This window comes from Bactrocera neohumeralis, chromosome 2, assembly GCF_024586455.1.
Source record: "Bactrocera neohumeralis isolate Rockhampton chromosome 2, APGP_CSIRO_Bneo_wtdbg2-racon-allhic-juicebox.fasta_v2, whole genome shotgun sequence".
Lineage (NCBI taxonomy): Eukaryota > Metazoa > Arthropoda > Insecta > Diptera > Tephritidae > Bactrocera > Bactrocera neohumeralis.
Window position 1 is genome coordinate 73,916,500 of NC_065919.1, and position 18,386 is coordinate 73,934,885.

Below are 18,386 nucleotides of genomic sequence, written 5' to 3' on the forward strand. Positions count from 1 at the left end.
CTTTGTTATAATTTTTTTATTTACAAAAGAAAAAAATATATATTTCATCTCTTACTTTATCAAAGTGCCAAAATGAAAAACTGTTTTTACTTGTATAAATATATATATATATTTTTTTATGCAAGCAATGTATATAAATTTGTAATTTTTAAATAATATTTTTTTATGTCACCGATAAAACAACATCTACTTCTAGATTATAGTATCCATACCTCTACGACGTGAACGCTGACTTAAAACAGGACGCGGTTTGTACAAATCCTCGCTGTTATAACGCTGTTGACTCAATTTATTTACAGACGCAATGCGGCGAACGCATTTCACCTCATCTGTAAAGGACACACACATTAAAGTCGCTTGAAAGGGAAAATCAATACGAACATACACAAAAACATGTAGGTGAAAAGTAAGTAGCGGCAGATTATATTTAAAATATTTAAATAAAGAGACACATAGGAAATTTAAACGGAAAAAGGAAAATACTCAAATAATCAATTGAAAGCACTTCAAAATTAATTAACAAATTGCTTACCCAGCATGGTTTGTAGGATATACATTTTTGTTTTTGTTTTTTGTTTAAATTTTTTTTAATGAACTCTTTTATGACTGACTATGTTATTAGGTCATGCGATACGCGTAGACGCTACATTTTTACCAGTACTTAATAAACGCTTCATATTGAGTTTTGCTTTTCTTTGATTTAATTTGTATGCATATCTAAAAATCAATGAAGAATAGAGCGAAAAGTAAATAAAAGAAAACAACGTGATTACTGTTAATTAATCGAATAAGTAATTAGCAATTTCAAATTTCTTACAAAATTTTCTACCATATTTTTGTTTTCAAAATTTATTTTACAATTCAAATTACCATTTATTTTTGTTTTAATTTATAAGTAGAAAAGTTAGCGTGATTTTGCAAAAAATGAGTGTGTACGTATGGCACCAGTTTTTAACGCTAGTATTAGTAGTTCATAAATATAATTAGAGTGTAGATTTTTAAATTAAATAAATTGATTAAAGGAGTAAGAGCTAAAATAATTTTTGTAAGTAAAAAGTTAATTTCCGGTTATATTTCCATATTATATTTCAAATTGCATACCTAAAGCGTTATAACCACTTGTGGATTTCGAAAATTATATTTAATATACATATGTGAATCGGATATACATATATTTGCGAATATTATCCGAAGATTTTAAGAGCATTTTTCGTGAAACGATGTTTTCAGAGTTTTCGGGAATAGCCTGGATTGGCATACTTGAAAATTTCACACGATCTATTTAGATATGTACATATATTTGCCAGGCAATGATCGACGGAACAATATTTTTGATAATAATATTGATTTTTTTAAACCACTTTGCAGCGAAAGTCTTATTTTTTCATAAAAAACTACTTTTTTGGTCATTTGACAAAAAAACAAAAATTTTCCTTTGATTTACCTGTTCTCATCTATTGTAATTATAAATTTTAGGTTTTTGGATTTGAGATAACTTTAAGCAGGAAAATTTTCTTCAGCGCCATTATCAGAGGTTCTCCCGAAGACTGGCTACGGGATTAAGGGAGTCAACAATTTCTCAATTTAATTATTTTTCTACTGTATTTTATTATAAATAATTTATTATGTTTATTCATGTACATTCCATAATCCAAAATAAAAGAAAATGACAAAAAAACCTTTTTTATAACTTGCAAGTGGGTATAATAAGTCCTTAAATAAGTCATTGAGGACGTAAAATGTGCACAGTTCCATTAAAAAAATCAAAAATATTCAACTAATATTGACTAATAAAATAATTGTGCAATTTTTTTATTAAATGAATAAATTATTTTGAGTAGAAGATAAAGTTTGAATCAATGGCATTTGGTAAATGGATATTTTTTATTTTTTCAAAATACATACTCAAAAATATTTTTTATTACGCTCAACTAGGTAATAAATTTATTTGTTTTTGACATTAAAAGAAAATTTTGACAGAACAAAATTTTTGACATTAAAAGAAATTATTGAAATTATTGCAGAATGGATTCACAAACACGGCTAAGGAATTTTTACACAAATGCATAAAAAAATGGAAAATAGAGACAATGGTTAATAAAGAAGTATACTACTTAGAGTCGCACAAATTTTTTTGTGCACGGTACAACTGTATACCCAACTTTTTTCTTTTTTAAATGTTCAAATCGTGACAAATAATTTATAAAACAAATTGCTAATAACAAGAAAAAATGTCAACCTCGATTGCACTCCACTATAATAACCTTCAGGGGCGTATTTTTCATAGCATAAAAGGGTATAAAAAAACGTTTTACTTGATTTTGATCGGTCAGTATATATTAAAGCTATATGCTCTAGTGGTCAGTTCTGAATAATATGTTCAGATATTGTAGCGTTGCTCTTGTACAATAATCTATGCCGAATTTCATGAAGATACTTTATCAAAAATTGGGAGACTAGTTCGCATATATGCAGACAGACGGACATGGTCAAATTGGTTCAGCTCGCCACGCTGGTCAATTAAATTCAAACACGGTTCCGGACGTTTCCTTTTTTGTGATTTAAACATCGTGGCAAACTTACACAGGGTGTATTAAAGGTATATGTATTTAATCATAAAATATTTAATTTATTTTTACTGTTAAAATATTAAGGCGAGACATGTGAAAGAATCGAGCTTATTTCTAGCTTCACAAACCTTTTTACATAATTTTTAGGAGAAGCATGCAAAAAACAACTACTATACTACTTTTCATAAAGAATAACTTTTAAATAAAACAAAAAATATGTGTTACACAATAATGCAAACTAAGTAAATAAAGTCATTAAAACACTGCAAAAATCTACAAAAACAAAATGTGTGTTTTGCCAAAGCGTAATAGAAGCTTACCGGCATTTTTATCCAACGCCATATTCTCTTTGGAGTTCGCGCTCGCATCGGATGGAGTGGGTGAGGGCTTACTTTGTACAAGGCTGCCGTTATTATTGCGTTTACGTTTCCCATGCAAGTCGTAGACGCCATCGAACGTGCTGCCGATCGGACTATCCGCACTCCTTTCGCCTCTGTTGAAGTATTCACGTTCTCCAGCATAGGTGGGCACACAATCGATTGTAAGAGTAGCACAGGTTTGTGGCCTTTCACTGCCGTCTGTCTCGCCTTCATTTTGTTGTTCTTCGTAAGTATCGCACATCTCATTGACACAATTGAAACGTAAATTGTTAACCACACGACGACAGCGATCCATTGCGTTATCTATTAATCGCAAGCGATCTGAAAACTGTTCAATTGCTTCTTCGAAGAAAAGTAACTGGCGCTCATCCTCCGTTATGTGCGGCGTGGCAGCTTGAGTATTCGGTACAAGTGGCGTAACAGCGCGTTTAGTTGATATGGTGTCTATTTGACAATCTTTTAGAATCATTTCGGAGGTGTGAGTATAGGTAGCTGATGATGGTCCCAGATCGATGAAATTGATGTTGGGATTTTCGAGCATATCGCTTAAAATGACTACTTTATTGCCATGTGGTTGTGTCGCCAACGCATTTGTACTTACATCTTCGGTTATCATAGTCGACGCGGTAGCGGGTTTCTCTTCGAGATCTGAAAACAAAAAAAAAATATGGTATATTTTTATGACAATTGGCTAATAAGCTCTCTTGGAATTTTCGTTTCAAACTTACCACTTTTTGACTTCCCTTTTGGACTATGCGAAGAGTTTTTCGTATCTTTAACTTGACTTTGTTTCTTCTCGTTGTTATTCGATATGTTATTTTGACCAGCTTTTTCGTGCTCACCGCCGCCATTTTTACGATTAGCGCCACCAGCACTTCCACCTTCGTCATTCGAATCGGTTGACTTATGTCGTCGCAATTTATTCGCTTTTTCACTATTGTGATCGTCAACGGGCGCTTCAGTTTTGGTAGTTTCTGTATCATCTTTTTTTGAACTACCACCGTTGTTCGAACTGGGCCGATGATATTTCTTCTCATTTTCACGTCTCTCACGCTTCGCGTCGTGGCTCTCCGATCGGCTGGACGAACTTGATGAAGATGTGAAAGCGCTCGAATGTTTCGATGTAACTTGCTTTTCATTTTTGTTACTTGAACTTGTATCATGTGAGCGGCCAGTGGAAGAACTAGACCGCTTGGAGCTACTGCTACGCTCGGTACTATCGTTCTTGTCCTTTGTACTCTTGTCGTGTGTGCGTGATCTATCCTTTCTTCTATCTTTCTCCTTGTGGTTTTTCTCTTTATCTCTGTGCTTGTCTTTTTCTCTATGACTACTTTTATCGCTACTTCTATCCCTATCACTACTCCTATCCTTTTCGTGACTCCTGTTTTTGCTTCGATCCCGATCTTTATACTTGTCTTTAGAGCTGTGCGATCGCCGCTTATCTTTAGAATGTTTTTTGTGTCTCGAAGACGATGACGAGGAACCGTGATTTCTTGAAGTACTTGTTTCTTTTTTATCGCGCTGCTCTTGCATAGGTATTGGAAATACCTCATCTGTTACATTCGCAGGTTCAGCTTTGGGTTCCACTTCAACTTCCTCTTTGTAATGTTGAGTACTTATATCTTCTAAGGAAGAACCGAAACTGCTGTCAAGAGGAGTGGGCGTAGGTGTCGCTGCAGGTGTTGTGATGCCCGTGGGTTGTATGCGTTCCACATCAGTATCAATTGTTAAATTACCAAAGTGATGTGGTGCCTCCTTACTTTCTAAATTTTCACCCATAGTATTCACTTGTCTCGTCGATATATCATCACCTGTTATTGAATTACATTCGCCTTCTTGTTCCAACAAATTCGTTTTTCGCTCAGTACCTATAAATAAATTATTATTTCACATTACACATACATATATAATGGACTAATGCATCCCAACATACCTTCAAATTTAATTTCATCTTTTTTAATATCGAAATGTAGCTCAGACGGGACTGACTTTGCACCTAACATTTCCGATGAATTTTCACTGAATTTTGGCATTTGTGCCTCTTCAGATATATTCGCTGAAGCTAATTCAATAGCTGCTGCTGTTTGATCAGAAATTGTTTGTTGTGGCGTGTTGTGTGTACTAGAATTATCCATGAAACTATGTGATGCATTTGCTGTTACGTCAGAGATGTTACTGTCACTGGACACTTGTGATAGTTGAGAATCTTGCGATAATAGCGCTTCCGTTCCAAACGATATGTTGGCATGTTTCGCAATTTCGGGATCTGTTGAATTTGCCGATGCAGAAGTGTCCTGTGTTTCTGAATCTTGTTGATTACCTGTTTCAGCTTTTATCACACTTTCGCTTGGTATTGCCTCCACTTTAGCGTTGTTCAATTGCGGCTTCATATCAGCTAGATCTTCATTTTTAATCTCTGTCTTTATAGTTGTATTTGGTTCAACACATTTCACAAGCGGTTCGAAAGGTGGTGACTCGTCATCCTCGTCTGCCGTTTTATCATCGACATCCACGTCCATATCCATGACGGATGGGTCGTCTCCGTAACATTCCGATTTTACTGTCGCTTTATCGGAATCAGGACTCACTTGTTCAAGACCAGTAGGCAAAAGGCTGCTGGTTTCTATTTTCAAAGGCGGTCCAGTCAATGGCAACGGTGGTAGTGGATGCATGATTGGTGGAGGCGGTTCGTGTTTGACGGGTGGTGGTGGCAGTCCTAAATATTTGTATGTAATTTCTTCAATGCGCGGTTGAAAAACGGTGCCTATTTTAGGGTTCACTACTTGATCAACTATACGTTCCACGCCTACATCCAAAAAACCAGATCTGCAAAAGCAAATTAGAAAAGTGTAAATATGTTTCACCACAACGAGCTCCACGCGTTCTATAGACTTACTCTGTGATATGTCTGCGCAATTTCTCACGTAATTGATTTTTATTCATGTCCGGCGTCCATTGTTGTTCAGATAGAAACTTTTTCACAGTACTTTCAACGCGTTGTCGAAGATTTTGATAAGCAGGCTTTGTGTCCACGTCTGCCATAGAATCTTTGCGAAATTCATCGAAAACGCCTTGTGACTTTACCTCATGCAAAATTCGGTCCTCAAGCTGAGGATCCAAATGTGAAGCCATAGTGCTGCTTTTATTTTAGCAAATTTTTATTAAATTAGTTGATAAAAACACAACTTTTTATAATAACATTTAGCTAAACTCAATTATTTTGTTTTTCTGCGCCTCTTGAAAAAAACATTGCAGCGTTGCCAGATGTTACAATGTGAAATGAGTAATTCATAACACAGCGTCCACACGCAAAATAGGATTTCCATATATTTGTTGAACACAATATTGCTTATTAAGAGCGCTGACGGAAAGTGGTGCAATAGTAGAAAACTATGATACTAACTTGAAGCCACAGGAAATGGGCATAAATGCGTATTTTTTTCTGAAAATTTTAGCGATAAGCTGGTATATGGTTTACTAGTTCCATCCCACTTTCTAATTTCTAGTTGAAAAGTTATTGCTTGGTGCTATAGTGGAATTCTGCCGTCAAGTACTAATTAAGATAAAAACTCACAAAAATAAAATTTATATGTGTTCTAGACAATTTTTTTTATTTAAAAATAGATACATAGAACATAAAGCAGATAAAAATATTAATACGAATTTTTACAGATGTGTATTAACATACCAATAAGACCAGTTTAATTTGCAGAATATAATAATTTCTAAATAATTGGGCATTTTTGATATTTTTTGATTTATAAAAAAGATATTAAATATTTGCGTATGCCATTTTATTAATAATTTTATCTAAAAATTACGCTAACAATTTTTACTAAAACTTAAATAAATGTTTAAAACTTTTTTTAAGGAAATTTTTTAAATTTCATTAATTCATCAAAACTATTTACAATGTACTAAATTAATTTTTTGATTTTTTATTTTTTAACTTATAAAGGAATAACATTTGATTTTCGCTTCTTGTTTTTTATTAAATACATTTCCAACAAAAAAAAAACAAATATCTCCCAAGAGATTACCACCAGAAATAAACTTTAATTTACACATTTTCGAAAATAATTAATATTATAATAGATAAGATAATAGTAAAACGTCGTTACATAGAGCATGTAGAATAATAAACAATAAATATAATAATAATGAATAATAAGTCTACATTCTCTGATCTTTCATCCCAATTGGAAAGACTATTTTACTTCATGATGTTCATACAAAACAAACATGCCGCAAGACGATGTACAAAGTATTACCAAAATAAATAAAATAATTATTTTGCAAAACATTATTTAAATGTGAGATGGCCTGCTACAAAAATAATACATCAAAAGCCTCGCCAATGGCTCGTTATATCAAACGACAAAATGGCAACGAAACACTCATGAATAACGGAATGAAACATTCCGCCGCAATGTGATTGGTTGAAGCGGCAGCCATTTTTTAAACACACAAACCATTCACGCAATTCACAACATCGCTCACCAATGAAACGACGAACAAGGGGTGGGTAAACGACGGTACGAAAGCCGTGTTTGTGTGCTTAAGCAAGGCACTCGCTAAGTGTGTGTGTAAATATGTATATTTTGCCCTGTGTCAATGCCATGGCTGACACATGGGATCAGTGTTTTCGTTTACAGTTAATTAAAAGAAGAAGGCAGTCAATCGGAACCAGTCGAGCGGCCCGTCCGCATTTAAATTATACCGCGTTTGCATTGTCGCTACGGTAAATAATACCAATTGCAAATAAAATAAATTTACATACCTACATACTTTAATACAGCTCATATGTACAATAACAAGAAACAATGTGTGGGTAAAAGTACTTTAGAAGGAAGTGGACTAACTAGTCAAAACAGGTGTGCAATTAAATCAATATAAACAATTTGTTTTTTTTTTCTATTAATCTCCACATACACGTGTGTATGTGTCAGCGAGAATTTCAAGTGGACAGTGCAAATTGTCAAATCAAGTGAAGAGTGCCGTCGTTAAAGTTCAACAATATGTTACAACATCAACAACAATCACAGGTGTCACAGGGATACTACGATTACAATCAAACCAGTCCGACAAATTTTACCAATTCGGATTCTTTAAATACAACTCCGTTTTCAGTGAAGGATATACTGAATTTGGTGAACCAAAACGAGAGTTATGAAGTGTTTGGCTCCTTGGAGAGGTCAGTTGCATTTTTGTTACGTTTAAATATTCGTATTTTGTATATGTATTATCACAGTGGTAAAATTCAATATTTATTAATTTGAATTTGAATACAAATATAGCTGTATATATGTAAATATACTAACAACATCGTTTCTAATATTTTTTTTGCAAAAAATGTAAATTGTAAAAAATTATATATAAAAATATAATATAAATTTTAAATTTTTTGTGTGTAAATTATCCATCAAAAATCTATTTATGTTACAATTATAAAAATAATGAAGCTAAAGCTTATGAAAACTCAAAAAATTTATTCGAATGTGATATAGTAGTAATTATCAATCGAAATGATAGAATTTTCCTTCTTTTTTAAGTTATGTAAGCAAAAATTAAACATACTGTTAAAATACTTGAGGCAAATAGGTTTAGCTTCTGTCAATATTTTTGTCAATTGAAAGTCATGATGTATAAATATGTATGTATACAGTTAAGTTTTTAAATATGAAGCAGAAAAAATATAAAATATGTTTGTTGGATTAAAGTACAATTTAGGGCTCTGACATCATAATTCAATTGATAAAATGGCGTTAAGCGTTTTTTTTTTTGAAACTGCATTTTTCGAATCAGGAGATGATGATAAATAATCGTATGTATGTATTCACCAGACTGTAACATTTTCTAGTTTGTCATGAAGGTGCTATAAAGTAATTTGTGGGAGCCTCCGATATTGAGCCCAAAATTAAGGTAAGGTAAATTATCGATAGTATAGCTTCGACGCCGAAGTTAACATCTTTTCTTGTTTTTTGTTACTATCAAACCCTTTTTTATAAACAGTTCCCCTTATTCTTTCGGTTAAAAAATTACTTTCTTTACAACCCACGGTTTATGTTGATTAAGATTCATTTGTGATTTTGTTTTAGATAGAACGAGTTCATATTTTATCGATAACCTTTGAGGTCTACTTGAAAAACAAGATTCTGAACATTGGCCCAGAAGCCTCTATTTTATTTCAAAACTCATTTATATGTTTAATAAAATATGAAAGAGGAAAATTCAATTTCTAATACCCTTAATGAATTGCCAAGATTGAGCCTTTTCTGAGGGTTCAAAACTGATCTAACCCCTTAAAAAACAGAAATAATCTACGATAAAATATACAAAACTCTTTAGTTTCATAGTATAGTAGTAGCCTTCGTATTTTAATCTATAAAAATGATGTTTCTCTTCTTCATGATATAATATAGCAAAATGATCTTTAGCGGTAATCGGTTTTGAAGGAAGTGATGAAAAGAAAATAAAAGACATATTAACTCTTTAAAATATCCTAATTAGAACTGCATTCTTGAGAATATAATAGATATAACGCATGGGAAACCTCGAGTAGCAGTTAATTTCAATAGAGAGCTTCAGCTTTTGTCTATCATGAGAAGCGGCTGCCAGCATAGAAAAGATCCAATGAAAAGGACCATCAATATGTGTATGTAGTTTAGCAATCAAAAATCCTTCAGGCAAGATTAGATAATAGCACCAAGAGACCAGCAATTTCGTAGATTACTTCTTGTCCGGGGAGGATGCAGTTCCCCCGATGTATCAATTGTAGAAACAAAAATTTGCAAAAATTGTTGCTCAGCCCCGTGCTCATTCGAATTGTTCCTGATCTCCCCCCACTTTGGACCATATTTCGTTTAAAAGCATACTTCGTGTCCTGTTGACAACTGTTAATAACATGTAATCGGAAATATATGTAATTATATTATTCATTACAAATTTTTATATTCACACACAGAGAAAACCTTTTTGATTAATTGCAATAACAGGTCAAAGTCCCAGACCTATCCCAGTTTTTCCAAAAACAATTTTTTTTTATCAATATGGTTTTCTACAAGAGTGATACACTGATTATAGCGACCCTCCAACTTTTCGATTCCATTTTTTACTAGGATTTGTTCTTTGCTTCAAAATAGACCTCAGTTTCGGGAATCACTTCTTTATTCGAAGAAAATTTCTTCCCACCGACAAATTTTTTGAGACCAGAAAATATAAAAAATAGTCCTTGGGGCCTAATCTGGAGAATACAGTGGATGTCCAATTAATGGATTTTTGCTATCGTTTTCATTGATTTGTGACACGGTGCATTTTGTATTGGTCAAACAGCACTTTCTTTTTCTTCTAATGCGGCCGTTTTTGGGCTATTTCGTCCTTCAAACGGTCTAATAACGCTTTGCAATAGTCGCTGTTGATGGTCCATCTTTTTTTGAGGTAGTCAATAAAAATTATTTTATGCTCATTTCAAAATGCCATAATCTTGCCAGCCGACTGTTGCGTTTTTCCACGTTTTGGAGCGTGTTCGTCGTGTGCAGTCCGCTCGGATGACCGTCGATTAGACTACGAAGTGAAATGATGGAGCATGTTTCATCCATTGTCACATATCGACGCAAAAATAGCTCCAAACACTGCTCCAAATCATCAACTGGTCCTTGGTTTTGGTCAAAAGACGCGCGGCATCCACTTTACATAGAGCTTTCTTATACTCAAATATTTGTGAATGATATGATCGAACAACTTCACTTTTCGGCCATCCAAAATTATTTTGTGGACTTTTTTGATGTTTTCGTCGGTAACAACCTCTTTTGGGCGTTCACTGCCTTCATCGACCTCGTTGCTCATTTCGCTTCGTTCAAACTTAGCAAACCACTTTTCAATGGTTGATTTCCGTGGTGCAGGGTAAAAATATGTTGATCAATCTTCAAACCTTTCCTTCAACAGTATTTTTGCCCCCAAAAAGCAATGATTTATTAACAAACGAAATTTCTTTTTATTCTTTTTTATAAACATATTTGACAGCTGTCAAATTTGTAAAAGTTTCTTTTAAAGATAGTGGCTGACTAAAAATTATATGGATTTAATTCTAGTAGCGCCTTCTATGTGTCAGGTCGGGAATTTTTCAATTCACCTTTTATTCAAAGAAAAAATGGTAAATCTTACAAATGAAAGTCACCCTAATGTCTGCTTATACTTTTCTGTTAACTATATTTTCCTTCCAACTTTGAACCACATTTAGCAGTAATAGCCACATCTATATATGTATGTATGTATGCAACCGTTGAAAATGTAGGAATGTACATACATGTCGGTATATTGTATGTATGTATGCATTTAAATAACTCAACACTGTCAGGTAGCCAGAAGAAAAGAAGCTGTCATTTAACTCTGTAGTTTTTTCTATTTATTTACATTTAATAACGCCTTATAAAAAACAATTTTGACCAATTTCCAAAGAAAACACATACACCCAGCAACTCTGTGTTTTCATAGGCAAAACGGATGCACACAAAGATACAACGGGCGAAAAGCAAAAACGAAGAAAAAATTATGAAATAAAATAAAATACAAATTTGAAAGAAAGGTCTGCTAAAGTCTTTACTTTAGACAAAATCAACTAAAGATGAGCGGGAAGCGCGGCAAGGAAAACATCCTACGCAAATATGAGTGTTTGTGTTTGAGACTACGCTCATCACGGTGCGTAGCTGCAGCACTGCTTTATGGCGAACGCACAAGAAAATTTGTTGTGGTTACTTTAAATTCATGAAAATTGTTGTTTTTGTTATTTTTTTTCTGAACTCAGCAAATTTTGTCAAATCATCGACATTGTTTTTTTAACCAACCTCTATGTGCATACACACGTTTGCAAGCAAGTAAAGGCATAGATACACATATACACACACATACGACACAGATGCAAATACATATTTACGTGGTTAACTTTTTTCTTTAAATAGTGTATGTAACTGAGCGTGCGTGTGATTGTGTTGCTGCTGACATATTTTTATTGCTTTGGAGTGAGGTCGATAGAAAGTTGAGACGCGGGCGCCTGCGCAGAAGATGATGACCGTTTTTGTCTCGAAGCAGCAATGTTTGCATATACATACACATGTTTGTAAGTGTGTAGTGGCTTCAAACTCAGCTGTAGGTAACGCTGCACATGTGTATATTATGCATTATATACATATGTAAATATAAGTATAAAAGTGGTCATGTGTGCACTCCATGTTCCGGTCACTGGCTGGCCGATGGTGTCAAGCCGTTCTATTTTAGTAGTGCCGCTCGGCATAAGTTCACATATTTAAAGCAATGTCCAGCGTTGTCACCAAGCAGAGGCCAGCGGGATTTGCGAAATTTTTAGCCCGCTCACTAGTCGCCATACGTTAATGTCTTGCTGCGCTCACATATGCACTCCGACTAATAACGGTCAATATGAGCACACATGTATTTCATTAATTATGCCTACGGGGGGTGCTGACATGGGGAACCTTTTACTAAATGCTTATTTCCGCTTTTTAGTTTTTACTCATGTGTTCTCTTACTCTCTCCTTCTCTCTAACTATTTACAGTCCCATGCACAGTGATTCGACACCCGCATCTTGCGTCAACGATTACGACACGCAAAATTATCAAGAAACTCCAGTTATGTCACAACTCCAATTGCCCACCATGACGCCGGCGACAATGGCGGCGGTCGGTGCAACAACAACATCCGGCTACCAATATCCTCTGCACAACCATCATCCGCATCCTCACGCCGCTTTCGGTGATTATGCCGCTGCCGCCGCTTATCCTCCGCATGTACACCCACAAGCGCACTTGCACGGTCATCCCGGTCCGCATCCACACGCGCATCCACATTCGCACACACATACACATCATGTACCTCCTCCTTACCATCAACATTACGGCGCTGTGCAATGGTATATGCCAACACCAACCACACCTGCAATGACCAATGGCAACGCGATGTGTGCTCCAGGCAGCAGCAGCGTCTCACCCAGCGCGCCCGGTGCTTACGGTTTGCCAGCCGCGCATCCCACAGCTTACAGCTACAACTATCAACAGCCGAGTGATGCTTACGGTATGAGTGGCGTGGGTGGCGCGAATGGCGTTGGCAACCTCGAAATGGCCAGCAGTAAAAGCGACTACACTTCCACACCATATGTGACGCCATCACCCACCTTGGATCTCAACAGTTCGACAGAGGTGGGCGATCCACATTCGGCCACATCGGCGATGACAGCAAAATTAACGGCATTACCATCGAAAGTTAGTGGACATGGTAAGTCCACGGTGGCGTCACAACAATCGCTGCAGAACTTAATAGATACGACAAATAACGGTTCCTCAATGCAGCAGCATTTAGCCAATAACGGCGCAGGAGGTTTGCACAATATGAATGGACATTTAAGTAACCAAAAAAGCGTCTCCGACAATGTGCAGGTTTCCAGCGAGTCTATTGGAGGAAATACCGGCGGCAGCGGAGAGTGTGGAGTTTCTAAGCGCAGTAAGTTTAGTTCCTTATATATTTTTGAGGTGTACAACAATATCAATCAGTTATCCAAATTACCTTTACCTTAGTCTATTTAGTGTTTCTAACTGGTGAGCCGAAACTTGACAACCATTTTTATATTTTTTTTGCAACGAAGTTTTATGCCATATTTTGTAATACTAAAGTGATTAGAAAAATTAGTTCGAAATTAAAAGGTGATCCATTTCGAGGTTCTCTACTTTTTTAAAGAAAAAACACAGAAACTTCAAATTTAACGGTGAATGTGTCCAATTTTCGATGACTCGTTCGAGCATTTAGACTGGTAACTGGCGAATGACATGCGCGATGTTTTGCTCCAAGGTCAAGGAAGCGGAATTGTTCGCATTCACTTTAGACTTTATATTTCCCCACAGGAAAAAGGTGTGATATCACACGATCTTGGTGGCCAAACGACCGGTCCGAAGCGTGACATTATCTGCTCACCGAAATGTCCTCTCAATAAATTCATTGATTTGTGCGAAGTGGATCAATCATCGCTGAACAAAATTTGGCTCAAAATCGTCGGTTCCTCTTGGATCTTTTCAAGAGCGTTTTCGCTTGGGCGTTTCGAGCGGCTTCAGTTCTTGCACAAGAAGATCTCCACGTAAAATGCGCGAAGTCGATCATACGCCAGTCCGAGTTACCTTGGATTTCGTGTACACTCTTATTTACCGCTGCTATATTTTCTTCACTGCGTGCTAGACGTGATCTATTCGGTCGAATATTATTCAAAAATAAATGCTGGGTCTCAAGATGGACAATGCGATGGTGTTGTGAATAGTATGCTCACTAGGCCGATTATGTTGACCATGTTATGTTCTTTACAGAACGTGAATAATATCATATTATCAGTGCCATAATAAAATAAGAAAATGAAATTCAAGGCAGCTGCATTACTATTATTCTTTCCATATTTCATCTATTCATTAACGGCAGAATGTTATACTTTCGTCTCTTTAATAACAGTTCGTGTTCCATTTTCTTTTCAGGAGACACCTCACAAGTCACTTCTTCGCGCTCGGAACTTCGCAAGAATGGCAAACCGCGTTGTAAGCGCAAACCACGTGTGCTCTTCTCGCAGGCTCAAGTGCTGGAGTTGGAGTGCCGCTTTCGTATGCAAAAGTATCTAACAGGTGCGGAGCGTGAAGTCATCGCTCACAAACTGAACTTATCGCCGACGCAGGTGAAAATTTGGTTCCAAAATCGCCGATACAAGTCGAAACGCGGTGAAATCGACGGCGACACAATCTCCGTGAAACTGAAAGCCGACAGCAGCGCGACGGGCGTAATGACATCGGGTGGTGTTATGTGGGGCCAACTGCATCGCCAGCATCAAACACATCCACAGCAAACGGCGCTGCAAGCGATGCATCACTCATAACACGCAGAGCAAGGTGGATACTGGGAACACATACACACACATACTTACGGTATTTATGTACGTGTTTGCATACGCGGTTCGCTGAGTGCAAGAATATTTAAATTATTTAGTGCATATTTTAAGTATAAGTTTTAATTTTTCGTTTTAAAAATTTGCAATAATTATGGAAATTCGGTTTACGCCAAGTACCTTCAGAACAAAATGAAATTAACAATTGTAACAGCATAAAGGTCTATTATGAACGGAATATCCGAGCATAATGTATTTTAATATTAATAGTTAAATAAGTGAGTTGTAAATAAAATGACAATAATTGACTTCGGTCAAGAAAATACAATAATAAAGTGCCATTAAATAAATGAACGACACTTTTTTTATTTGATCACAATCGAAATTCATGGAACAAATGGGGAAAAGAGGAAAATATGTTTTCATATAAATAAGAAGATGAAATGGTGATGACGTAAGAGAACATGCCGATTGAAGTTGTTTTCTAAGCGAATAATTAAGAATAAAATCGACTACTGGAAACCAAGTAGGAGAGGTGTGTCATTTGGATGGTATGCTGTCGTTGTTGTTCTCCTGTTGGACCCGATATATGAGCTCCAATAACTACTATAAGTGCATTTATTTTCATTTTCTCAGGATTGTTTGATGACCGTCATTTCCATCCTTAAGACTCGTTTCATCGTTGGATCAGAGTATAGCTTTCGCTGAGAATTCTTCTGTAATTCAATTTTTAATCAATATATTTTTGCAACCGGAGCTTTCTTTAATTGTAAGGGAGTGAAAATAGCACTACTGCAGTCCTCTTTGCGTTTATTCCACATCGGTTATAAGTGACGTAATACTTTTCTAAATGATTTTTATTGAAAGGTAACAACCTACACGACAGTATTTTCATAAGATAATGCTCCTACTTTTTTGAGTTCCAGAGGAATGTTATTCAGCGTTATCATCCATATAGGGTTAGTGTATCAGGACCACAGTTTACTCATTATATTCTTAGTCAATGCCGATTTTAAAGATATAATTTATATGCCTACTGATATTTGCACTATAGAAGACTCCATCTGTATCCAAGAGAGTACGCAATGTTTACAAGTATTGACTTTATGGAGGTTTTCTAGTATAGATACTCTTAAAAAAGCCAATTAATTAGCAGAAAATACAGATACAATACAGAAAAAATCAAAAAATTAAGCATTTTAAAAATTTGCAGCTAATACTTATAGAGTGTTTCGAGGTTGTCAACAAATTGTCATTGGCATTCAACCCTCCTAGCAACCTAAAAATAATGTCAGAATCTAGAATAATGTTTGGAACCAATTAAAAGTTTGAAAAAAAAATCCACAAAATAACGACTGCTAGAAAAAAACAATTTTATGCCAATATTTTTGACTGTTTCGAATTAAAAAAAAAATAAATTGAATTTTGAAAAATCCTTTTTGTTATATCTACAAAAGGACCATTCTCTATAAGTCCTACCAAAAATATATTTTAGTATTCAATCATTAAAAATGCTCTATATGTATATATTCTTTACTTTTCATGGCAATGAAAATTTGAGGCTCTCCTAAACATACATATGTTCATAAGGAAACAACATTGGTTCCATGCTGCTACTCTGGACTAATTAGTCTAGAATTATTTGCTTACAATGCATTGTGACTGATCCATCTGCTTCTACCTCTAATTATTGAACACTTTGAAGAATTTCACAGATTTCTCCATTCTTTACTAAGCGAGTGGTAACAGTATACTAGCTAAAACATCAAAACATGCTGAAGCAACAATTTGTAATAATACATATCAGATGTTTGGCAGCTGAGACTTTGTCAATGTGGTTAAATACCCGTAAGACAACTTTATCCCAGTTGCTTGTTTGAAATTTTGTTTTCGCGATGGAATCACGGGAACGGAATCGTAGGAAATTTTGCAGAAATGCTTGCGGCATCTACTCTATAACGACCAGAAGTATTTGAGTGGCACAAAGCATTCAGTGAAGGGCGTGAAGTCATCGAAGACTTGACTCATGCGAGTCGTCCATCCGCTTATGACGACAACATCAAAAAGATTAAGGAAGCAATGCTGGAAAATCTCGAGGGAATCACGGGAACGGAATCGTTGAAAATTTTACAAATCAGATTAGCAGGCGTCTATCACGAAGAGGAAGACTTGAGTGACACAAAGCATGCCGTGAAGAGCGTGAAGTCGTCGAAAATTTGCCTTATGAGAGTCGTCCGTCCACTTATGACGACAACGTCAAAGAGAGAAAAGAAACAGTGTTGGAAAATCATCGTATTAGCATCAAAGAAAAAAGCATAGGATTTCATCATTTCTTATGGAGCACTCAACACATTTCAGTTAATGTTTTGAGTATTCAACGGTGTGTCAATTCTAGACTCGACCAAAATACCTGAATTTTTTGCAAACGTAGAGTAAAGGTCGCCAAGAGTAAGCTTGATAACGTGGCTGAAGACCATACATTCATCAAACGCTTCATTACTGGTGACGATGACGTCGAAACTGTCTAACAATCTAGCGAGTGGCGAGCCAAAAATGAGTCGAAACCGAAAAATCCCAAATAATTAAAGGTTTGTACTGTATCTAAGGAGTTCTCCATTGTTTTTGATGTAAGTTTATTTTTGGTTGCCCTAATAATAATCAGAAACTTCGGTCTATAATTAATGTTGTTGTTAAATAAAAAAAAGAGGTTATCAATTTCAAGATTGCGTAATTTTTTAAAGAAAAAACACAAAAAATTCAAATTTAATGGGGAATGTTTATTATCATTTGAAAGAGCATTCTTTGGTATTTATTTTTTGAAGATTATCTCTTTCAAATGTTGGCCGCGGGTACGTCTCAGATGATCCATCCGTTGAGTCCGATTTTCGATGACTCGTTCGAGCATTTCGACTGGTAACTGGCGAATGACACGCGTGATGTTTTGCTCCAAGGCCTGAATCGAAGCGGGATTGTCCGCATAGATTTTAGACTTTACATATCTCCACAGGAAAAAGTCTAACAGTGTGATATCACACGATTTTGGTGGCCAATCGACCTGTCCAAAATGTGAAATTATCTGTTCACCGAAGTGTTCTCTCAATAAATTCATTGATTGATGCGACGTGTGGGAAGTGACTCCGCCTTGTTGAAATCAAATGTCGCTGAGATCACGAGCTACAACTTCAGGCATCAAATAGTCGGTTATGATGGCGCGATAATGGTCGCCATTGCCCGTTACGTCCTCAACGGCATCATTTTTAAAGAAATATGGACCGATGATGCCACCGGCCTACAAACCACACCAAACCGTTGTTTTGTTTGCTGGGTGAAATGACAGCTCTTGAATCTCTTCAGGTTGCTCTTCGTTCCAAATGCGGCAGTTTGCCTGCATTGAACCAGAAATGGGCCTCATCGCTGAACACAATTTGACTCGAAAACGTTGGATCTTCTTGGATCTTTTCAAGAGACCATTGAGCGAGGCGATGCTGCTTGGGAAGGTCGATCGGCTTCAG

At 35.8% G+C, this 18,386-nt stretch overlaps 2 protein-coding genes across 3 annotated transcripts; one reads left to right on the forward strand and one right to left on the reverse strand.

Moving 5' to 3' along the window:
• Positions 1–64: 64 nt before the first annotated feature.
• Positions 65–6,199, reverse strand: LOC126767749 (biorientation of chromosomes in cell division protein 1-like 1). 2 transcript variants are annotated; one of them, XR_007669157.1, is made up of 6 exons: positions 5,847–6,199; positions 4,884–5,776; positions 3,679–4,818; positions 2,891–3,598; positions 533–717; positions 288–329 (listed from the first exon to the last, which is right to left on the reverse strand). XR_007669157.1 is itself a non-coding variant. In XM_050485347.1 (5 exons), the coding sequence occupies exons 1-5, from the start codon at positions 6,080–6,082 to the stop codon at positions 193–195; spliced, it is 3,114 nt and encodes a 1,037-aa protein (XP_050341304.1). In that variant the 5' UTR covers positions 6,083–6,199; the 3' UTR covers positions 65–192. The 2 variants fall into 2 exon arrangements, 1 of the variants encoding a protein (XP_050341304.1); XM_050485347.1 differs by lacking the exon at positions 533–717 and having other exon boundaries at positions 65–329.
• A 1,707-nt stretch (positions 6,200–7,906) lies between these two features.
• On the forward strand, positions 7,907–15,228 carry LOC126767754 (muscle-specific homeobox protein tinman). The gene is made up of 3 exons (XM_050485355.1): positions 7,907–8,144; positions 12,520–13,460; positions 14,474–15,228. Exons 1-3 carry the CDS (start codon positions 7,969–7,971, stop codon positions 14,863–14,865), a joined length of 1,509 nt encoding a protein of 502 aa, XP_050341312.1. The 5' UTR covers positions 7,907–7,968; the 3' UTR covers positions 14,866–15,228.
• Positions 15,229–18,386: the final 3,158 nt, after the last annotated feature.

What these genes read in the sequence shown, in the direction of transcription:
- LOC126767749 (XM_050485347.1), bottom strand. Translation starts at nt 6,082, where the DNA reads ATGGCTTCACATTTGGATCCTCAGCTTGAGGACCGAATTTTGCATGAG. An exon ending in TTGCGCAGACATATCACAGA is followed by an intron (nt 5,777 to 5,846) that starts GTAAGTCTATAG and finishes TTGCTTTTGCAG; the next exon opens with ATCTGGTTTTTTGGATGTAG. An exon ending in AAAAGGGAAGTCAAAAAGTG is followed by an intron (nt 3,599 to 3,678) that starts GTAAGTTTGAAA and finishes TTTTGTTTTCAG; the next exon opens with ATCTCGAAGAGAAACCCGCT.
- LOC126767754 (XM_050485355.1), top strand. Translation starts at nt 7,969, where the DNA reads ATGTTACAACATCAACAACAATCACAGGTGTCACAGGGATACTACGAT. An exon ending in GTGTTTGGCTCCTTGGAGAG is followed by an intron (nt 8,145 to 12,519) that starts GTCAGTTGCATT and finishes AACTATTTACAG; the next exon opens with TCCCATGCACAGTGATTCGA. An exon ending in GTGTGGAGTTTCTAAGCGCA is followed by an intron (nt 13,461 to 14,473) that starts GTAAGTTTAGTT and finishes TTTTCTTTTCAG; the next exon opens with GAGACACCTCACAAGTCACT.